Source organism: Mandrillus leucophaeus, unplaced genomic scaffold, assembly GCF_000951045.1.
Source record: "Mandrillus leucophaeus isolate KB7577 unplaced genomic scaffold, Mleu.le_1.0 Scaffold254, whole genome shotgun sequence".
NCBI classification, from domain to species: domain Eukaryota; kingdom Metazoa; phylum Chordata; class Mammalia; order Primates; family Cercopithecidae; genus Mandrillus; species Mandrillus leucophaeus.
The window spans coordinates 3,609,490-3,633,052 of NW_012102632.1; the positions used below are offsets into that span (position 1 = coordinate 3,609,490).

General features: G+C 50.4%; 1 protein-coding gene across 2 annotated transcripts in view; it reads left to right on the forward strand.

Annotated features, from left to right (window-relative positions):
* Positions 1–23,563, forward strand: part of RASGRF1 (Ras protein-specific guanine nucleotide-releasing factor 1) — a 170,229-nt gene that overhangs the window by 81,982 nt on the left and 64,684 nt on the right. For both annotated transcript variants that reach the window (XM_011983718.1, XM_011983719.1), the window contains exons 6-13: positions 3,573–3,652; positions 6,453–6,646; positions 7,290–7,399; positions 10,956–11,074; positions 13,330–13,490; positions 18,387–18,450; positions 20,583–20,719; positions 23,081–23,163. In XM_011983718.1, coding sequence (XP_011839108.1) covers positions 3,573–3,652; positions 6,453–6,646; positions 7,290–7,399; positions 10,956–11,074; positions 13,330–13,490; positions 18,387–18,450; positions 20,583–20,719; positions 23,081–23,163 — 948 coding nt within the window. The remainder of the gene's footprint in view (positions 1–3,572; positions 3,653–6,452; positions 6,647–7,289; positions 7,400–10,955; positions 11,075–13,329; positions 13,491–18,386; positions 18,451–20,582; positions 20,720–23,080; positions 23,164–23,563) is intronic.

The following is a 23,563-nucleotide window of genomic DNA, read 5'->3' on the forward strand; positions in this document are numbered from 1 at the left end:
CTTACAAGGAAAAATGGAAAAACTTCAGAATAACACCAGACACAAAATTAACAGGCAAATAGCTGAGCAAAGATGTCTACAACATAGATGTCAGACTATACACTTAATATAGTTATTTAAAATTAATAAGAGAGAAAAGATTAATAAGAGAAAAAATAGCAATGACCATGACTAGGCAATTTTTTAAAAAGAAATACAAATGGCCAATATATAAGAAAAATGTTCAAACAACCCATTAATAATTTGACTTTTTTAAGCAAATCAAGTCAAAATGAGATAATATTTTTAGTTGGCTGGGCAATGATAGTAATTTCTGAGTAGTAGGATTACAAGTTAAATTCTTTAAATTTAACCTTAGAAATGGAGGCTTCATCAACTGTATTTTTATAATTCTAGCTTATGATGTTCCTGATACGCTGCTGCACAGGCATGTGCAGTATTGGGATATAAGAAGGTTCATTTTCTCCCTGGTCCATCCTGAACAGTTGTCTGCTGTGCTGAAGCTGTCTGAGAATGGCAATCCTAAGTCTTGCCATGGTAGTACTCAGGGTTATCTAAAAGGATCTAGACATATGTCAAGATCCTATATATCAGGGGTCCCCAACCCCCAGGCCACAGACTAACACTGGTCTGTAGCCTGTTAGAATCTGGACCCCACAGCAGGAGGTGAACAGTGGGTGAGCGAGCAAAGATTCATCTGTATTTATAGCCACTCCCCATTGCTCACATTACCACCTGAGCTCCACGTCCTGTCAGATCAGTGGCAGCATTAGATTCTCATAGGAGCACAAACCCTATCATGAACTGCACATGTGAGGGATCTAGGTTGCATGCTCCTTATGACAATCTAATGCCTGATGATCTGTCACTGTCTCCCATTACCCCCAGATGGGACCGTCTAGTTGCAGGAAAACAAACTCAGGGCTCCCATTGATTCTACATTATGGTGACTTGCATAATTATTTCATTATATATTACAATGTTATAATAAAAGAAATAAGCCAGGCATGGTGGCTCACGCCTGTAATCCCAGCACATTGGGAGGCCAAGGCAGGTGGATCACCTGAGGTCAGGAGTTTGAGACCAGCCTGGCCAATATGGTGAAACCCCGTCTCTACTAAAAATACAAAAATTAACCCAGCGTGCTGGTGCGCACCTGTAATCCCAGCCACTCGGGAGACTGAGACAGGAGAATCACTTGAACCCGGAAGGAGGAGATTGCAGTGAGCCGAGATCACGCCATTGCACTGCAGCCTGGGCGACAGAGCAAGACTCTGCCTCAAAAATATAATAATAATAATAGAAATAAAGTGCACAATAAATGTAATGCACTTGAATCACCCTGAAACCATCCCTCCACCACACTGCCCCCACCCCACCATCTGTCTGTGAAAAGATTGTCTTCCACAAAACCAGTCCCTGGTACCAAAAAGATTGGGGATGGCTGCCAAATATGGCTCCCTCAAGAACCCCTGAAAGTCCCCTGACCTGACCTCCTTGCCTCCCACCTCAAGTCAGACATTCTTCCCTCTCTGCACTCTCACACAACCCTGGGTCGGTCTCTTGCTATTGGCCATTTTGAAGGGTCTTCACATGTGGACTCCCAAAGTTCTTAAACTTGGAACATTTATCCATTCAACAAACTCATTTGAGGGTCAGAGCCAGACAGAAACCAGGCTTACCAAGGATCATAAGATGTCGCCATACCCGGAGGGACCCTTTCTCTGGGAACTTTAGGGAGATGACAGACAATTCACAATACTTAGTGGGATCCACACTCAGAAGTGAGAGCTCAAAGTCTTCTCTGCTTGGATTTTTAAGTTTGCATTGGTTTCAGTCTTGCTCAGTTTTCCTTTCCTTCTACATATTCTGTGGAATGCAGTTGCTAGTTTCACCCTTTAGCCTGGAGGTGTTGTGTTCTGTTCTGTTCTCTCTCCCTGCCTTTCTTCCTCTCTCCCTGCCTTTCTTCCTCTCTCCCTGCCTTTCTTCCTCTCTCCCTCTCTTACCTCCCTCACCCCTTCCTCTCTCTTGCTATCTCTCTCACATCCTCTTTCTCCCCACCCTACCTGTTTATCTGCAAAGCAGGCATGCGCAGGACATTTCACATCCCTCTGGGGTCCTGAGGCTCTAACCTCTGAGCCCCCTCCATCCACTGGCCCCTGTGCCCTGCCCCACACCGCCTCGAAGCTGGAGCATCTCTGTGCTCACCAGATGTCTTCCACCCTCTGCTCTCATTGTTCTAAGACAGTGAGATGGAGGAGGGCTGCCTCAGAGCACAAACCGCTGGGAGAAGGGCCAGCATCCCAAGGTGGGAAACACCAGGTACCTCAGACAGCCAAACAAAGCCCTGGAGAAACAGAGGCAGGAGGGAGCCCAGAGCACACTGTGGAGAATGCTGCCAAAGACAGACAGGAGAACATTCCAGGGAGAGAGGGGGGCCTGCCCAAAGGCTCAGGGCTCTCCCTGACTCCTGAGGTACTCACTTTCTCTCTCTGGGCCTCAGTTTTCCTATCCATAAATGGAGTGTACCGCAAAGAGCCTAGAGGGAATCTGGGGGAAACCCCCAGGTCTCCAAGGTGGTAGGAGCTAAGGAGTAGGGGAGAAATGGTTGGGCAGGAAGGAATGGGGGTACCTTCAGGAAGCAGCAGAAGCCGCCTCTCTCTGGTGTTCTCTCAGTCCTCACAGCTTGTCCTGGGAGAGGAGACGCCCGGACTGTGTTCTGGGACCAGCTGCTTTGGGAGCAGTGGGTGGAAAACGGGTTGCGGGGAAGGCCCAGCAAATGTGGCTATCTGTATCCAGCCCGCTAAGCTGCCAATGAGAATACGAGTTCAGCACGTTATGTGGCAACAAAACAGAGGCTTTGCAAGCAGCAAGACTCTGGGTCTTTTGGCTTCTCTGACTTTGATTCCAAAAAGTGGGGGCGGTTACTGGGTGTTGGGGACCTAGCGTTTGCTGAGCGTCTCCTGTGCACTGGCCACTCAAATTGTCCCATGGCTTCCAGGAGCTTCCTCATTTCACCTTCGTATTTTACACAGAAAGACTCAAGGCTGGGAGACCTTAGGTAACTTATTCATGGTCTCACAGCTGGGAAGGGGCATTGGGCAGATTTCAGCCCCTCTCTGTGCTAATCTCAAACTCTAGCTCTTCTGTTGATCCATGGCTTTTACCCGTGTTCGCCAGAGCCCTGGTTTCCTCCAAGATACCTTGGGGGAGGGGGTGTGGAGCCCAGCAGGCCAGGACTTGAGGAGACAGAGGCCACTGGCCAGAGCAGCTCCCTGCCCTCTGCTGGCCCATGGATATGCCACTCCATGCATAGACGAGCCTGGCCTTGATTTAATGCTCTGCTGTCACCATCTGGAAATGCTTAGTAATTCTTTAACCAGGGGCCTGCATTCTCATTTAGCACCAGGCCCCCCAGATTATATCATCCATCCTGCCGATGCAGTTTTCACGTAAGGTCTCACATGAGAAAAGGGTTTGCTGCTGAAGTCGCGCAGGAGGTTTGAGGACAGTCACCTCTGGAGGAGCAGGAAGTCCCTGGGGCAGAGGTGACCCTGTGCTTTCTCTTTCAGTGAAACCATCATGTTTTTACATCAGATCTTTTACCAAGGCCTGAAGGCCCGCATCTCCAGCTGGCCCACGCTAGTCCTGGGTGAGTAGTCAACCCTCACTGAGGCCCCCAGAGAAATCTCCCTCCAGGGGCCACCCCAAAAGGCTGCAGCAGTTTTGTCCTTCTAGAGCATAATAGAGTGTCACTTTTTAAAACCCACAGAATCCCTCAGAGGGGGCAGAAGAGAAAAGACAAGTTGGCAAATCCTGTATTTCTAAGAGGAAATGATATATTTTTAGTTTCCTATCCACTTTCCCCTTTTATAAAGAATGTATACACATCCATTTCAGAAAAATTGAGAACCCATAAAAGTAGAAAATGTTTAAAAATATCAAGCATAGTTCTGCTTCCCAAAGATAACCACTATAAACACTTTGGTGTGTTTTCTTCCAATTTTTTTCTATGCAGAGATCTTGGGTTTTTTTCCACTTTACATAATTGCAAACATACTGAATATAGAATTTGTATCTTGCTGTGTGTTGTTTTTTTTTCTTTTACTTAGCATTATCCCATAAGCATTTTCTCATGCCCAAAGCATGCTTTTTGATCACTGTGTAATACTCCAGTACCCATGAAGGCACTGTCATTTATCAAACTGTCTGCTATGGTTGGCTCTTAGAGTTGTTTCAATTTTTTGTTATTAGAAATAATCATCTCTTCATAAGAAATTTTCTCCATATTAGAGATCATTTCCTTGGGATAGGTTTCCAATTAGCAGAATTGCTAAAACAAAGAACCCAAAAATGTGAAAGGCTCTTGCTTCATACATATTGTCCCATTGTTCTCCAAGATGGCAGCACTGCCCTAAGTTCCACAAGCAACAGACAGAAGAACCTCCTGCATCTCACCCTCAACCTGCACCAAGTGTCTTTCTTTTTTTTCACTTTCTTAATGTGGTAGATAAAGGTGAGTGTTGGTGTCACCTCCACGATGGAGGCAAAGAAAATGGCTTAGGGAAGTAAAGGGATAGCAAAGGCTGCATAGGTGGAGGGCACAGAGCAGGCCCAGGCCTGGCTCTCCAGAGCTCCCCTGCCCTCAGCTTCCCAGGGGGAAGTAGACACTATTATTTTTCTCAAGTCAAAGACCCGTGCTTTTCTCTAAGGTCAAAATAAGAAGTGTCCTTAGAAAGATGGGGTCCTCATCTTCTGCAATTGCATTGTTGAAGATATTGTCCATCAGGTGGTCGGACACCCATCACATGAGCTACCATTTAGAGTTGATTACAAGGAAAGCATGTTTCCTTTCTTAAATGGGACTTATAAGAAGATGTTTTGGCCAGGCGTGGTGACTCACGCCTTTAATCCCAGCACTGTGGGAGGCTAAGGCAGGCAGATCGCCTGAGGTCAGGAGGTGAAGACCAGCCTGGCCAATATGGTGAAACCCTGTCTCTACTAGCATTACAAAAATTAGCCAGGTATGGTGGCGTACACCTGTAGTCCCAGCTACGTGGGAGGCTGAGGCAGGAGAATTGCTTGAACCCAGGAGGCAGAGGTTACGGTGAGCCAAGATCTCACCATGGCACTCCACTCCAGCCTGGGCGACAGAACGAGACTCTTATCTCAAAAAAATGAAGAGGAAGAAGAAGAAGATGTTTCAAGGCCAGGCACAGTGGCTCACGCCTGTAATCTCACCACTTTGGGAGGCCAGGGCAGGCAGATCGCTTGAGTTCAGGAGTTCAAGACTATCCTGGTCAATGTGATAAAAATTCTATCTCTACAAAAAACACAAAAATTCAAAAATTATCTGGGCGTGGTGGTGCACACCAGTAGTCCCAGCTACTTGGGAGGCTGAGGTGGGAGAATCACTTGAACATGGGAGGCAGAGATTACAGTGAACCAAGACTGCACCACTGCACTCCAGCCTGGGCAACAGAGAAAGATTCCATCAAATAAATAAATACATAAATAAATAAATAAATAAATAAATAAATAAATAAATAAATAGAAGATGTTTCACATGACTCCATCCCAGTCTATCAAATGTTGAAGGACAGATTTGGGGAAATTGGTTGGGACTTAGGGGCACTGAAAGGAAAGTTATATACCCAGGAAGCTGGAGACAGAACTATAGCCAGAAAGGGCCCCACCTGGTGAACTAGATAGTGCCAAGCCTGGAAGGCCTGCTGGGACAATGACAGATGAACGAAGGAGCAGAGACTCATGTGTCATGTGGTAGGAAAACCCCTGGAAACAGGGGGTCAGGAGACCCAGCTCCAGGCCGGCTGCTGACTTGCCCTGTGACCTCAGATAGGCCACTTCTGTCCCAGGACGGAGACTCCAGGAGGGAGGGAAGCCTCTTGGGGAGTGTCCTAGGCCATAGCACCATAGGGCATGGGGGCAGGCAGAGGGAGGATCTGGGCAGCATTCCAGCTGCAACAGAACCTCAGCCGACCCCACAGGAAGCTATGGAGAAGGGTGACCTCACACTAATGTCCTGAATTGAAGCGGGAGGACAGACCAGGCAAGGCAGCTTCCTCCAGCTGAGAGCAATGCCTGGAGAGGGACCCAGCTGAGAGTCATTGGCCACCAGCACTGCTGGCAGCTGGGGGGGATCCAGGTGGCACCCCAAAGTGCCCACTCTACCTCCTCTCTCTGACACTCCCATCACAAGTGTCTCTAAGAGTCTGTGATTCTAATGTGGTCCCAATGACGGAGGCCCACCTACTGGCAACTGGACAGGGCAGTGGTCCTGGAGTCATCCCCAAGAGCAGAGATGTCTCTGGGGTGAGGAACTTGAACCTGGCCCCTGGCCTCTCTGGGTGTAGCTGGGGGAGCCAAGGGCCTAGGGGATTCTGTCCCCACCAAGCTGCCCTGGCCACCCACTGACTGCCTCATCCTTCCAGCTGACCTGTTTGACATCCTGCTGCCCATGCTCAACATCTACCAAGAGTTTGTCCGCAACCACCAGTATAGCCTGCAGATCCTGGCCCACTGCAAGCAGAACCGTGACTTTGACAAGCTGCTGAAGCACTACGAGGCCAAGCCTGACTGCGAGGAGAGGACGCTGGAGACCTTCCTCACCTACCCCATGTTCCAGGTGGCGTCTGGCCCTGCCTGGGTGGGGGAGAGTCAGGGAGGCAGGCATGGGGGAGGGACCATGGCAGGCAGAGGGGCTCAGTGTTTAACGTGCCCCAGCTCTGGGTTGCCAGAGGGGGTGGGGGAGGTGGTTAGGGCCAGTAGCAGACAATGCTGGGTGCAGGGCAAGCTGACTGTGGGCCTGTCCACCCCACCTTTCTCTCCTGGCTCCTGAGCACCCCACACCACCCTCAACCAGAGCAGAGCCCTAGACAAGACCCTGGAAGAGCCTCCAAGTTAGAGTCTGTGACCAAAGGGCAGCCTATCTCCTTCCTCAGTTCTGCTCATGGAAGTAGTCCTCTGGGCTAAAAACCATTCTCTCTCTCTCCCACCACCCCCCTGCATGCTCTCTCTCTCTCTCTCTCCCCGCACCTGTACCCTATGCTCATGTGCTCTCTCTCTCTCTCCCTCTCTCCCCCGCCCTCGCCACCTCTATCCCTCTCTCCCTCTCCCTCTCCCTCTTTCTTTTTCTCTCTTGCTCACTCCCTGTCTGACCCTGCCTTGCTCCCCGGCCCTATTTCCCTGGCCCTACTTCCCTGGCCCTGCTTTCCCGGCCCTACTTCCCTGGCTCTTTCTCCACCCTCACCTCTCCCACCTGTCCGCAGATCCCCAGGTACATATTGACCCTCCACGAGCTCCTGGCCCACACACCTCATGAGCACGTTGAGCGCAACAGCCTGGATTACGCCAAGTCCAAACTGGAGGAGCTGTCCAGGTGAGGCCTGGCTCTTCGTGCACCAGACCGGCAGATGGGGCAGGGCTGAGGACGCCCCTCACCAGGAGTTCGCTGAACCCCTGACAAAGCTCGAGTTCAGATGGGGATTGTAAGGGAGGGGCACAGCTTGCCACAGCTCAAAGCAGAGTCCCCTGGAGTGGTCCTGAGGGGGTTACAACTCAAGCCCTGGTGGGCAGGAATAGCGGGTGCCATGCTATCCCTGGCACAGATGGGGCCCGAGGAAGGCCCCTGAGCACTCAACATCTCCCAGGAGAGGGAGCTGTCTGGGACTCCCAGGCACTCTCTGCCTGTTTCCTCTGTTCTCCAGTGTCAATGTGTCAAAACCTGTGGCAATAAGAGGCCCAGAGGGGGTCCTGGGTGACAGGCCCTCATGTGCCCAAGGCTCTAGTCAACCAGAGGCAGGTAGTGGCAGTGGGTGGATAAGCACATGGCTTGTCCAATCTAGTGCCCCAGTCCTCTGGTCAAGGCCCCTCACCTGGCCCTCTTTCAGCCCCTGAAGCCCAGAGGGAAGCTTCCTCTGCAAGGGCAGACATGGGGGAGCACGGAGGGGCTCTTGCAGCACCCCAGGCAGCAGACGACTGTGGTCATCCAGGAAGAGGTTCCAGGAAGAGGTTCAGATCCTGGATGCAATGGGATTTTCTGATGGATTTGATGTGGAAAGAGAAAGAGTAGAGTCAAGGGTGATTGCAGGATGTGGGGCTGAGCCACAAGAAGGCAGAGGTGCCGTCAACCGAGCTGGAGAAAACTGCAGGAGGGACAAGTCTGGAGGGGAGTTCAGGAGCTTTCTTGGGAGCATGTTGAACCTGAAATGCCAATTCAATGTCCAAGTGGAGATGACAAGAAGGGACTAGGGAATTTGAGTCTGGAGCGGAGGGGAGAGAGAAATCCGGTAATCATCAGCTTGCAGATGGTGTTTAAAGCGACAGCACTGGTGAGATTGCCAAGGGAATTAGCTTGGGCAGGAAAAAGATGAGAACCAGAGGCTGAGCCCGGGGGTATCTACCCTGTGAAGACCAAGAGATGAGGAAGGGCCTTGTGGTCAGAACTGGGCTGCCAAGGGCTACAAAGAAGGATCAGTCTTCAGGGTCTGGGATCCAGCCCCGGCCCCTACCCAGGGCACTGCCAAACACTCAGTGCGCTAAAAGTCTTCCTGAGGCTGGCAAGGGGCAGCCAACCAGGCCACAGCTCCCAGCTGGGTGGAGGGAGGACCAGGCTGGACCAGCACAAGGTATAGGGTGCCCCCTGATCCTTCCACGACCCAGCCAAGTTGCACACCTGAGTGGAGAATCAGGGCAAGGATGCCATCAGGGTGTGATTGCAGAGTTGCAGAGTAACGAAACCACCGATCACGAGGGTGGAGGGACTCCAGTCCTCCCATGCCCAGGGATCCAAATCCTGTACACTCTTCCCCAAGGAAAAAGGTTTGGGACTCCTGTAAGGCAGCAGGGCTCCTCCTGGCTGAGGGATATCCTATCCTGTTGCAAACAGAGCTGCAGGTGGCACATAGTGCCGAGGTATTTGACATAAGACCCTGATCCCTTATCCCCGGGATCCTCGGTGTGTGGCCTACTCTTCCTTCCTCCCACCCAACTACCTGTACCTGGCCCTGAACCCAGCTCCAGTGGCACAAAAGGTTTTCCTATCATCATGACAGTATCCCTTTCATTCTCCTCTCACGTTCCCCCAGGGAGGAAGCCATTAGATAGCCAAACTTCTCCTAGGCTGCGCTCAGAAACACTCCCCACCTCCAGGGACTGGGCCTTCATCCCACCCTTTTATCCTGACCCTTATATTCTCTGCTCACTGATAACCCAAGTCATCATTTCCAGGGCTCCCAGGAGCCTGGCAGCCTGGAAACTCCCACCGCCTTCCCAGAGCTCCCACATGTGTGCATGTGGGTCCCGAACACAAACCCCACTTGGGGCTGGAACTTAGAATGTGTAAACTGCAGCTGCTCAGGAAAACTAGTTTTGCTACCTTGGAATTACCCCCCTTGTGTTTTACCAAACACAGGCTTCCCCCACAAAATCCCACCCTCATCAAGAGAAGTGGTTTTAATTACCATTGGCTACTTCCATAATGAATCCATCTCTAGGGAACTAGCATGTGCCCAGAGGTGCCTCCCTCTCAAACATCAAGCAGGGGCCTGGGCTTCCAAGAAGAGCATTGCTGGGGAAGAAAGGGGGAAACTGAGGCTCCCAAAGAAGAGACTCCAGCTAAGGGCCCCGGTCCATTTATTAAAGTGCTAGTCTAGTGACTTTAAGCCTAAAATGCATGTCCTTAACCAGGAAAGATAATAACAACTCTTTTGCAACCAATGATAATATCATCAACAATGACTACTACCCTTTATTTAAGCAGCTGTCATGTGCCAGGCGTGGCATGGCATGGGCGAGTACCTGAAATCCCTTTTATTCCACCTCCACCCCAGCATTCTGTAGATGAGGAAACTAAGGATCAGAGGGATTGAGGAATCTGCTCAATGTCATGCTGATTCAGTTAAGCACAGATCCAGCTCCGGAAGAGGCAGTGTCATCTTTATTTTGGGGTTTAAATTGGATAATGTCTATGAGAGAAGTTTGTAAGCCACACATATTAACCAGCCCTTTTGTGGTCTTAGCTATAGAAATTCAGGCATCAGCAGCAGATAAAAGGTTTTGTACTTTGCTTGGAGTAGGTGGGATACTTTTGCCAGAAGCCCCCCTTCCCCACTCCCCAGACCCTGCCCCTGCCAAATTCCTCACTACCTTCCCAAGACTACTGGAAACCCACCAAGGCAAAATTGGCGGCTCACACCCACCTTTTCCCACCAACGCCATTTTTTAAAAGCTATTGGATGGCGCCACCTCTCGGAGAGGAGGGGTATTACAGCAGTCGGAGAGCAATAAATAGGGGAGTTGATCTATATTCAGGCTAAGGTCAGCCAGAGCTTACAGAAGTAGGCTAAGGTCAGTCATCCCCTGAGCCAGTGGGATTGCCAGGTGCTCCAAAAGGTAAGCCATTTCAGGACCCAAGCAATATTAAGGACACAACTATGCAAATATTTGGAGAAAGAGCATTCAAGAAGAGGAGACAGCGAGTGCAAAGGCCCTGAGGGAGCAATGAGCTTTGTTCTTGGGATGGGAATAAGGCTAGTAGAAGGATGAGGGTCAGGGTCATGAACACAGGATGTCTCCTGTACTCCCATATCCTTCCCAGTGCTGAGCTGCCCCTGCTGTCTGTTCTACATAGTTCGGACTCTAAAATCTGACAGAGCTGCATCGTAGATGCTGACTTCTGTTTTCTTTTTTCTGAAATAAGAACAGTTGCCTCCTTGAGCTGTCAGAAGGATAAAATGAGGTCATGCCAATGAAGTGCCCAGCATGCAACAGGCACTCAGTAAATACACACTCCCATCCCCTCCATGACCACAGACCCCACCTGAGAATCCGCGTACCAGGCTTTCTTCCTAGGTCTGGCCAGAAGCCTGGCATTCTCACCGCCCTGGGAAGTGGGGGCAGCCTGTCTCTGACTGTGCAGCTTCCCATCCCCACAGGATAATGCACGATGAAGTAAGTGAGACAGAGAACATCCGGAAAAACCTGGCCATCGAGCGCATGATCATCGAAGGCTGTGAGATCCTCCTGGACACCAGCCAGACCTTTGTGAGACAAGGTATGGCCTCTCCACCCTGTCTCCCCCAGATGGGCCCCAGCCGCAGGAGGGAGGCAGCACTCTCGGGGACACCACCAGTTGGTTTGGCTGCCACATGCCAAGACCTGCCAATGTGATTGCAGAATATTCCCAGGCTGCTGGCGGAATGCAATAGCTATATGTAGATGTCAGTATCTATACATATAGATGCAGATATTATTGGTTTTCACAGTTTCCTTCTCTCCAGATGTAAACAGAATTCTACCCAGATGGCCTTGGTTTGTCTATTGTGTGTCATAGTAAACATCGACATGTCCTTTTTGGGGAGAAAGTATGGGGCGGGGGATGAGGACAGCTAACAGTTGTCTCTGTGAATCAGAAGCATTTTCAGTGTCTGGGAGGAGGTCAGCGTTGAGTCCATTCCCCTCTCTTTTCCTCATCATCCTCTGCTGCTTTAGAGAGATCATTTTCACAGTGATTCTCATGGGAAAAGGTCTTTCCCACACTTTAGCCTTGCTTCCCTTGAGAGCAGTGATTAAGAGGCACAGCCCGGTTGAGAGAGGCAGGTGAAGGCTCTCTGTGGCTCAGGGGACTGATATCAGAACTGCAATGCATTTGAAATTCATCACATTCAACTTCCATGTTTTGTGGGAGACTGAGCTCCTGCTGGCATGCCTCACAAGTGACCTCTACCTCAAACGGACCTCCAGAGTCTCTTCTCTGTAGCCCTGGGATTCTCTGCCTAATGAAATACTTGCCAGCGCCTCCCGCTGGCCTATGCAGCTGCCTTGGACAAGGGTATCACCTTTTCAGAGTTTTATCCCAGCCCCTGTGTATGTTGGCCCCTATGTCCTTCCCCAGGCCCACCCTGTGACCTGCTGAGCTCAGATCCAGCCCTGCCTGTTTCTCAGCTCCCCTCGGGCTGTGTTGGGCGTTCTCTATGCCAGAAGTATTCTCACATAGTATTTTAGGCCCCCTCTGAAGGAACCCCAAGTGGACCTGGCTTGGAAGTAGCCCAAGAAATGACCCCTCCTGGGGTGGCCAGTACCCCCACAGACCAGAAATCTGCTCCATCACCCTGAGCCAAGGCATTTTCTCCCTCTCCAGCTGGGCTGGACCTGAAGACAAAATGAGTGGATTCTGCAAGGTGTTTCTCACTTGTCAGTCATGCAGCCAACACTGATACCTGCCCTGCTCATGCCAGACCTACAGCGCATTCTGGGGACACTCAGAGAATAGCCCCAGCCCTGCCCTCCAGAAGCCTATTGTACAGAGGGAGAGAGTCATGAGGGGACAAATGCAGGAACGTGTGCCAGGTGGATCTCCCTGATGCAGGAGGCAGAGCAGTGGCCTGGAGCAGGACCAAGAGAGTCACGAGGGCTTTCCCAAGGATAAGCAGGAATTCACAGGGAAGACAGAGTGAAGGAAGGGCTTTTCAGAACTAAGAGTGACACTCAGGCTAACTTGACCCGGAACTACATGTGAGGCAGAAGAAGGGGACAATTGTAAGAGGGCAGGCTGGGAGGTGTGCCCAAGCCAGACCGGTGGGAGGCCTCGAGTGCCTGAATCCTGGGGACAGTGAGTAGCTGTGGATGTCAGTGGGGAGGGTCCCATAGGGTATGTATTAGGGTGGGGAGACCAGAGTAGGGCAGCAATGGCTTTCATGACAGGCACCTACTCTGCTCAGTAATGGCTTCCTAGAGTGCTGTGCTGAGGACTGAGAGGCTCTGTCTGAGCTCTGCAGTATGGTGCAGTGATTGATTGGTGATGTCTGCCATGGCTGTGGACAACAGGAGTGCAATGTATCTTTTTTTTTTTTTTTTTTTAAATCTTAGTAGCTATCTTTTTTACAAATAGGATGGGAGGCAGGTTTTGCCCTAAGCAGTTCCCAGGAGTGCAATGTATCTTGTTAACCCCTCGGGGCCTGCAACCGGTTCCCCACTTATTCAGCCCCCTGCCATCCCCAGGCCTCAGCCCAGCCCTTCATTCTCACCACATGGGCCACGCCCTTTGGGGTTTCCTCTACCTGCTGAGTCCCTAGCCCCTGGCTGGGACATCAGTGGGCACTGCATGGAGCTTCTCTGGTCACCTCTCATCCCCCAACCATCTGACCCTGCAGAGAGGCCTAAAGGAGCATCCCAGGAACACATTTGCCACTGGGAACCAGAATGGACTTGTCCCACTGCTGCTGCCCCAGTATCTCAACCTTCAAAGCTGGGTCAGAGGCAAAGGTCACCCCAGAAAATGGGCTCAGGGTCTCTCTCCTCCACCCACAGGTTCCCTCATCCAGGTGCCCATGTCTGAAAAGGGCAAGATCACCAGAGGGCGCCTGGGGTCTCTCTCCCTAAAGAAAGAGGGTGAGCGACAGTGCTTCCTGTTTTCTAAGCATCTGATTATCTGTACCAGAGGCTCTGGAGGGAAGCTTCACCTGACCAAGGTAAGGGCTGTGGAAGAGGGGCTCGGGGGCTGCCCAGTGAGGGTAACACAGGTGCTGTCCTGGCCATAGGGTCTATGGGCCCAGGTGGTGGGCAGGGGTGTTGGAGACATATGCATGCACACACGCACAGATATACACACACCCCGTAGTTTGGCCAGTTGGAGCGAGCAGAACTTGACCAATTTTCCACTAGCGAAATCCTGGGAGATGGGAAGGTGAGAACCGAGGGCCTCAGATTCCCCACGCTGGGCACCTGGGCAGAGGAACCAGAGGGCCTGGACAAACCCCTAAAAGGCATGTGTGTGTGCATGTGTGTGTGTCTGTGTGTGTTTGTGTGTATGTATGTGTGGTGTTTTTGTGTCTGTGTGTTTGTATATGTGGTGTGTGTGTGTATGTGTATATGCATGTGTGTGTATGTGTGCGTGGTGTGTATGTACATGTGTGTGTCTGTATGTGTTTATATCTCTCTGTGTGTATTAGTCCACTTTCTTACTGCTATGAAAAAATACCTGAGACTGGGTAATTTACAAAGAAAGAGAGGTTTAATGGATTCACAGTTCCACATGGCTGAGGAGGCCTCACAGTCGTGGTGGAAGGCGAAGGAGGAGCAAAGGCACGTCTTTCATGGCAGCAGGCAAGAGAGCATGTGCAGGGGAACTGCCCTTTATAAAACCAGCAGATCTTGTGATACTTATTCACTATCACAAGAATAGCTTGGGAAAAACCTACCCCCATGATTCGATCCCCTCCCACTGGGTCCCTCCCATGACAGGTGGGGATTGTGGGAGCTACAATTCAAGATGAGATTTGGGTGGGGACACAGCCAAACCATATCAGTATGGATATATGTGTATATGTCTTTGTGTCTGTGTGTGTGGTGTGTGTGTGTATGTATGTGTATATATGTGTGTCTGTATTTGTGTATATGATATGTGTATTTGTGTGTAGTGTGTGTAGGTGTTTGTCTGTATGTGTGTTGTGTCTCTGTGCATTTGTGTGTGTTCAGTGTGTGTGTGTGTGTCTACGGTATATGGCATATGTATGTGTATATATGTGTTGTCTTTCTGTGTACAGGTGTGGTGGGTATGTGTGTGGTATATGTCTGTGTACCTATGTGTATATCTGTGTACGTTTATATGTATGTATGTTGTGGGTGGGTGTGGTATATGTGTATATGTGTGTGTGTCTGTGTGTGGTGTGTGTATGTTTCTGTGTACATGTGTGTATGTATGTGTGATGTGTGTGTGGTGTGTATATGTGTGTGTGTTTGTATGTGTGATGTGTGTATGTGTGTATCTGTGTGTGTCTATGTGTGAGATATGTGTTGTGTGTGTGGAGTATGTGTTTTTGTGTCTGTGTGTGTGGTGTGTGTGTGTGTGTGTGTGTCTGTGTGTGGTGTTTGTGAGGGGCAGGGTGGAGGGCCTCCACTGGCTGAGGGCCAAGGCATCACTCAGAGCCTTTCTTTCATCTCCACCACAAGGGAGCTCTGACAGAGCCCCTCCCAGTGACCTTCTCAAGCATTCCCTCCTCCAGCACAGGAGCCCTGGAGGCTGCTGAGCTTCTCCACACGGAGCTTCTAGACCTTGCAGCCCTGTGTGAGGCCCCCAATGCTCAGCTAACCAGCTCATCCCTCAAGGTGGAGGGAATGAGCATCTCAGACCTGCTCCTGCCTCCTCATAGGCCCAGGGCCTTTTCTCATGCTGTCTGTTCAGCCACACAGCCTCCTCTCCCCTGGCAGACCACCTTCACATCCCTCAAGGCCTGTTCAAGTGCCACCTCTGCTGTAAAGCCTGTGACCTGGGCAGGATCTCCTATCCCCCGACACAGCCCACTGCTTGTCTCATTGCTCTGAGCTCCACATCAGTCCCAGCTCCATCCCTTACACACATGTGACCCTGGAAAAGACCCCTGCCCCTGTCCACACTTCTTCTATCAAATAGAGACATTGGCCCTCACAGAGACATTGCACAGATAAGTTAGCGCTGAGCTCACAGTGGGTGTGGATTTGCTGTCAATTAGGAAGCACTTGCCTCTGTGAGCTACAGTCCCCGCAGCCCTGCATTCATCACCTTGGAAGCCTGAACACATTGTGGCCTGGAAAGGGCCAGAGGGTGCTCTCAATTAAGCCACAGCATCAGAGAAGCCATTCTTCCAGACCCTGGATGCCTGGCCCGTAACCTCCTGCGGAGCTAACAGACCCAACAATGGCTTCAGGGAATATACTGCTTATGTTCACATAGCCACAAATTAGCTGGCTGGCTGCACAAGGGGAAATTAATTTACAAATATTGAATACTTCTGTTTTAACCAAATTATGTATCAAGGAAAGCTTTCATTATTTATTAGCTCTGGAGTTTCTACTGAGAAGATCTGTGTCTAGGCTGGGGGTGTGGCAGGGGTCAGTGGGGACAGGTTAAACTGAAGACACAAAGGTTCTGAAAATCCAAAAGCATGTTTTTATGTTTGTTTTATTTTATCTGGAGTTTTTTGTTTGTTTGCTTGTTTGTGTTTAGTTTTTTGGGGGGGTTTTGGGGGGTTTTTTTGTTTGTTTTTGAGATGGAGTTTCGTTCTTGTTGCCTAGGCTGAAGGGCAATGGCGCAATCTCTTCTCACTGCAATCTCCGCCTCCCAGGTTTAAGAAATTCTCCTGCCTCAGCCTCCCAAGTAGCTGGGATTATAGGCACCTGCTACCATGCCTGGCTAATTTTTGTATTTTTAGTGGAGACAGGGTTTCACCATATTGGCCAGGCTGGTCTCGAACTCCTGACCGCAGGTGATCCACCAGCCTCGGCCTCTCAAAGTGCTGGGATTACAGGCATGAGCCACCGTACCCAGCTGTTTTTAGTTTTAAAAGTCTGTTAGCACATTGATGAAGAACATGGACTCAGAAATCAGCTCAAATCCCAGCACTGCCATTTACCAGTAGGTGACCTCAGACAAGTCACAAGGCCTCATCAGGCTTCAGTTTCCTTATCTGCATAAAGAGTGTAGAAATACCTTCTTCACAGGAGTGCTGTGAGGAGTAAGTGAGGGAGTTCTCATGTCAGGTACACACTGCATGCTCACTGGATAACAGACATTGTCACTCTTAATTATGTAATAATGAACTTGTATTTCTAATATCAAGCCCTTACATAATGCTTACTATGGGGCAAGAACTCGCTCAAATACGTTATGTATATTTAATTCCCAGAACAGCCCACTGAGACGGATACTATCATTTTCCCCATTTTATATAGATAAGGGAAGCAAGACAGAAGAAGCCAGCACATGGCAGGGGTGGGATTTGAACTGAGCCAGTCTGGCTCCAGAGTCTGTGTTCTTAATCACTGTGCTCTACTCTCCAATAGCCGTAAGCTAAAATTCAAATCACTTCTCTTGAAATATCACAAGTGGCAATAGAATGCCTTAAGTCCTTTCTGAAGGGGGCAGACTACAGATCTGCAAGATTTAAAACGACTGTAAGAATTTTTGAGACCCTGAAGTAAGAGAATGTCAGAGCTAGATGGGGCTTTCCAAATGATGAAGCCCAGTGATGTCACTGGGCAGGCTTGAGGCCCAGTGGGTTAGTCCTGGGGGCTAACCCAAGGCCACCAAAGAGCAAAGCAAGAAGTCAAATCCATGGTTTGGCAGTCCACTTTGCCTCCCAAGGGGCAGCCTGCTCTGCAAGCGTTTTCATATATAAATTAGTCACATGGCCAGGTCTCCTAATCATTCATTGCTATTTCACTTCAATCTGTTGCTATATAATAAATTACCCCCAAATGTAGTAGCTTAAAACAAACATTTATTACCTCACAGTTTCTCTGTGGGTCAGGAAATCAGGAGCGACTTATCTGGGTAGTCTTGGCTCAGGGCATCTCAGGGGTTTGCAGTCAAGATGTCAGCTGGGGCTGCAGTGTTCTGAAGGCTCAACTGGGGCCGGAGTATCCTATCCTTTTCCAAGATGGCACACCTCCATGACTATTGGCTGGAGGCCTCAGTTCCTCATTCATAGACCTCTCCCCACAACATGCCAGTTGGTGTCCCCCAGAACAGGTGATGCAAGAGATAGCAAGAGAGCAAGCAGGAGGCTGTGGTCTCCAAAGTGGCACACCATCACTTCTGATTTATTCTTTTAATTAGATGTGAGCCACTAAGTCCAGCCCACACTCAAGAAGAAGGGAATTAGGCTTTGCTTTTTGAAAAGAAAAATGTGAAAGAATTTGTGAGCATGTCTTACAACCACCACAGCTGTGGCCACTCTTATTTCTCACTACAATATCAAGGGACCTCCTACCCAAGAGATGCTCACACACTCATGGATGGGAGGCATTTTTCCAGGTATTCCTAATAATTAAAAATAAGTAACTGACCAGGACTGGGATTGGGCCCTTGAGGCTCTCTCCAGACTCACTGCTAACTTGCCAGGGGACCTTGAACAAGGCATGCAACTTCTCTGTCTTCATTTCTTCACCTGTAAAATGAGAATTACAATACCCATAAGATCAGCCTCTGTCTTCCTGTGGGTAACCTGATAGCTTTGGCCCAAAATGGGGGATTTCAAACCTCTGCAAACTTAGGGCTGTGAAGCGATGCCCTGGAACTGCTGTGGAAGCAAGAAAGGGTCGAGCAGGCCAGGTTCTGGCCGCTCCACCCGTGACCTGAACTCAAGCTTGGTTTGGGGAAGGCCTCTCTGAGACAATCCCCTTTGACTCACTTCACTGAGTTTCTTATATGAAGATAAAGTTCTTCCACTGAAAAAGCAAAATATCCACTTGGCATATAATATATCCATACATCTGTGTGTGTACATGGATGCTCCTTGTTAAAGTCCCTTCCAGCCCTATCATCCAGGGACTCCTAAACCAGCACATCTACCCCTCGATCCAAAGTAGCCCCTGCTGCTCTTTTTCAGAACGGAGTCATATCCCTCATTGACTGCACTTTATTGGAGGAGCCAGAAAGCACGGAGGAGGAAGGTGAGTGTGAAGGCTGCATGGGTGCATGTGTGTGCTTGCACAGACACACACATGCTCACTCCTAAAGGTTGGGCCAGGCATTGGTTTCTTTAGGAGGAAGGGAGGATGCTGAAGTGCAGAGGGGAGGTCCACACATGCCCTCATGCACGCACTCTATTCAGTCCCTGCTACAGCTGGGCTCTGCTCCCCTCTACTTCCAATAAGGTGTGGAGAGACCAGAGCCTGAGGCTTTAAAGAAAGAGCTCCCAACCCAGCAGGTGATGACCCTGATCCACCTTCCTGGTTCCTTCCAAGCTCCTTGGGCTGCTGGGCCAGTTGGCACTGTTAGGTTTTGGGGTCATGGCATCTCGGTGAGCACGCCTCATTCATGCACCTGCATGTGACATGCACAAGGACTCTCAGGGCCACATGCTGGGAGCCAGGGAGACACCCAGCCCTATCTCTGTCCTGCAGTGGAAAAGGAAAGAATGTGCAGGGGGCACTGACAGAAGTATTGCAGGGCTGAGCGTCCTAAGAGAGGGAACTATCCCCTAGCAGGGACCAGGAGGGGAGGCAAGACCTCAGTGAGAAGGGACTGAACAACTCAAATGGAGCTGAATGGGGAAGTCCACGGAGGGCAGAGTCCTTGGTGCTGTGATGTTTGATGGGATTTACCTCCCAAGGCATCAGAATTGGAGGTGGGGTCATTATTCAGATTAGGGGGAGTGATCACTACTGTTGGGCCAAAGTTGGCACTCATCTCCCTTCTTCACTGACCCCAAGCCAAGACCCTCAGAGATGCCTCTGGATGCCCTGCTCTGTGGGGACACCAGCAGGACCCGTGCTCTTTTCCCTCCTCAGACTGGGCCTCCTGGGGTGGGCTGTGTCTGAAGCACCTCAGCCTCACAGGCCCAGCATGGCATGGGGATGGGCATGGGCCTAGGGGTTGCCACACACACACTTGGCAAACACAAACACACACACACATGCCCTCATGCATGCACCCTGTTCAGCCCCTGCTACCACTGGGTTCTGCTCCCCTCATGCCCTTCCAATAAGGGCCAAACCAAGTGGTTCCCCAAGGGAAGAATAAAGGAGGAGGCAGCTGACCTGGAGCCTTCCTATCAGTGCAGCCTTCTTTCATCTTGGCCACAGCAGGTCCGCAGGAAAGCCCAGACTCAAGTGGCACTGTCAGGCCCCAAGGCTGTTTACCCTCCTAGGCCGAGGGAGGTGGGAGCATGGCCACAAGCGTCCCCCACCTGAAACACACTCACACACAGGCACCCACTTCTCAGAGACTCCAGCACAGTCCCAGGACAATGGGCTCCCCCGTGCCCAGCAAGGACTCCTAAAATTCTCAGGTGTCAGAACTGGAAGGGACAGGAACCTCAGAAATCAAGTCCCACTCCTGTTGTACAGGAGGACATCTGAAGCCCAGAGGGGGAAGGAAACCACCTCAACATCACACAGCCATAGAGCTTCAGAGCAAAGCAGAGCCAAAGCAGGCCCTTTACACCATTAACCCATTCAGTGCATCCCCAATTAATGTGAGTGCATTGAAAAGAATCTTGAAGCCGTAGTCTTAGTCTTAGTTTTTCCAAATAAACAGCTTTCAAGACTTCAAGGAATTTTCAGGTTAAGAGCAGTAATAAAAATACCTTGGATTCACTTTTGCTTTGGGGAGCTCTAAACTGAACTAAATGTCCAGTCCAATCCATAAAAGTTTAAGATCTTGAAGTTCCTCATTTGGCCCCAGAACCACCTTGGGGGTAGCAGGAGGGCCTGGCTGTGAGGCCCATTCTAGCCCTGCCCTGGCTTGGCCACCACCCTGCTGGGAGCCTTGGACAAGTCCTCGCCTGGGACCTCACCTCCATTGGTGTAAGGAGGGCAGAGGGCAGACTGATTCCTAAAGGCTCTCCTGCTCTGAATCCGGAACTGCCCCTGAGTGATCGCAAGCTACGTCTTACTTTTTCCATCTTTGAAATGGAGATTCCCCACTTAGAAAAATAATATTCTGAAAGTAGCAGCAATTGGCCCGGTGCCTTACCAAGGCAGAGCCTCCACCGGTGCGTACGACAGGGACCAATAAAACATTTTCCAACTGAAAAAGTGTCCACATTCATGCTGCTAACTTTATGTTTTACAACTGGAAGCCAAAGGATCCAGCCAAGACATAGATCACTTGGATTTTAAAATCGGGGTGGAGCCAAAGGATTCCCCGCCCTTTACGGTCATCCTAGTGGCCTCGTCCAGACAGGAGAAGGCGGCGTGGACCAGTGACATCAGCCAGGTGAGTAGCGTCACCTGTTCCTGAAAGCGAGTGGTCCCTTCATGCTTAACCAGGTCAGGGGCTTGGCTGGTGGGGGGATGGGGAGGGGCGGTGGAGTAGCTGCACTGTTCTACAGAGAAAGATGCAAGAATCTTCCAAGCCCACAGCCCTACCCAAAGCTGAGCTCAGCTAGTCCATCCCATTTACAGTCCCCTGGGTCACCTTGAAAGTGTGGTCTGGAAACCCCTCTTGCATCTGTACCACCTAGCAAGGTGATTTTATAAACTTCAGTTTCCTGGACCCTTCTCCCCTTTCCCCACTACCCTGCCGACCTACAAATCTAAATTGTTGGCATATGACCTGCAAATCCACATTTTAGTACATGCCCCAGGTAATTGATATGCACAGAAAAGTCTGAGCATATTAGATGTAATAATGTCCACAGTGAGAGAACGGTCTCCCTGAAAGCCGAGGGTAGCTTCTTCAGTGAGTCGGGGCAGCTACCTAAGATCAAACCTAGCCTCAACTATGCACATGGAAGATTAAGTTTTGCTTTGGCCTGCTGCAAGCATTAGGGTCATTTGCCCTATTTGGAACATTAACCAGGAAGCACAGACTTTCCCAGGTACCAGTGAGCAGACCCATAGTGCCCATGGGTGCCTAAAGTACAAGGGGTGAGACTTGAGTCCAAAAAGAGGTTGTCAGCAGCACCGGGGTTCAAGCCCCAGGACAAGCCCCTCCCTGAGCCCAGCAGGGGCCTGTGATGGATCAGGGATGTGCCATCCCAGCAGCTGGGAGCCTTGGTCATCCTCTCTGTGGGGTAGGGTGTAGGAGAGCAGCCAACAACAGGAGAAGGGGAGGGAGGTTGGTGGCCCCCCCTCCATGGTCCAGAGGGTTGCAGGAGGCCTGTGCCTGTAGGAACTGAAAGGGCAGGGCAGCATCTTCATGGGATCTAGGACGGCTGCCCTTGCTCGCTCCCCACCTTCTTGGTTTTGTGCCCCTTCCAGGCTCCCCTGACTGCCCCTTCCAGCCTTCCTTCTGGCCCACCTGCCCATCTCGCAGTCCCAGAGGAGTAAGGCGGGTGGGATGATGCATAGCACATGCCTGTTCTGAGTCTTCCCACATGTCTTCAAAACACCCAGGAAGCCCTGGAGAAAACTGCAGACCCTGACCTTGGCCCTTTCACATCCCCAGTGAGCTGCAGCCGTCAAAGGCCCAGGGCTACTTGCCCGGAGGGTGCCCACTAGTCCTCTGCCCTCCTTGCAGCTGTTGTGGATGCCAGTGAATGGGTCAAGGTGGGAGTCCTCTGGCCCCTACACCAAGCCCTCCTGCCTCCATAATACTCTGAGCCCCTGGCCAAGTCTTTGTTCTGCAGTCGCTGGTAGAACCAAAGCTAGAGAGATTGTCAGGTGGGTGAGAGAAGTGGGACTGAGAAACGCAAATGACAGAAGCCTCCCTCATTGGGGTCCTGGCCGTGCCCAGAAGTCTGGGCCTGGGAGCTCCACCACCCACTGTGCCAGCTCTCAGTTGCTACTTCCCAATGACTTTGACACCCTCCTCCCTGCAACACACACATTCCCAAAACCAGAAGCTTCTGTAATGTGCCACCAAGGCTTCCCCATCGCTATGCCAAGAAGAAACCCTCTCATGGCAGAAATGTGAAGACCCAGGGCAGGGGATAGTGCAGGGGAAAAGAGGCAGCCCCCCCAAGAGATGCAGCTTTTATTTTTGTTTGGGCGGGTACTTTTTATTCAAAGCAAAATTTGCATTTTGAATATTTTTGGAGGTCGAGTGAAATGTACAATCATCTGTGGCCCTCCTGCCAGTAGCCTTGCCTTCCCCAGGAGCCCACACCCATGCATTCTTCATATAGAAAACCATCCACAGCATCCAAGTGTTGGCACTGTGATGGTCAGAGCACAGAGAGAACAGTTCAACACCCCCGTGCAGGGGGGCAGAGGCCCTGCTGGGCTGGCCTCCCAGGAGAGAGATCCCACATCATCTTGGATCTGATCGTGTCCTTGACACTGGACCCCAGAGATCAGCAACAGAATGGTCAGTGGCAGATGCATTCATTTTGCATCCCAGTGGTTGTTTGCAGTCAACCCAGTGAGGTAGAAGTCATTATCCCCACTTTGCATATAAGGAAACCAAGACTTGAGATCAAGTAAGTTCCCCAAGGTCACTCAACTGAGACTTGACTTCTGGCCAAAGTCTAAAGGATGCTCCACACTGACCCTGCCTTTGCCAGGACAATGCCCTTGAAGCTTGAGGACCCTGTGTCAAGCCAAGGCATGTGAACTTTACAGTTGGCAGAGCTCCTGGTGGGCCTGGGTCCAGCAATGGAGAGCTCTCATGCTGGGGTCCTCTCTCTGATTCCAGTGTGTGGATAACATCCGATGCAATGGGCTCATGATGAACGCGTTTGAAGAAAATTCCAAGGTCACTGTGCCACAGATGATCAAGTAAGTGCCCTAAACCCCTTTTGACCAGGCAGCATTCCAGAGACTGGGTACCACAAGGCGACAGCCAGGACACTGGGATGAGCCAGCTACTGGGGTTCAGAGATGCTGGGCTTTGTCTTCGGGGGTGTTTTGGATGTTTTCTTGTTTGTTTGTTTTGAGTTGGGTGATTGCTATTTGGATGATTGCTTTGGCTTAGTTTTTTTTTTTTTTCTTTGTTTGTTTTAATTTTTTATTTCCATAGGTTTTGGGAGAACAGGTGGTATTTGGTTATATGAGTAAGTTCTTTAGTGGTGGTTTGTGAGATTTTGGTGCAGCCATCTCCCCAGCAGTATACACTAGACCCAATCTGTAGTCTTTATTTTTATTTATTTATTTTTATTTTATTTATTTTTTTTTTTTT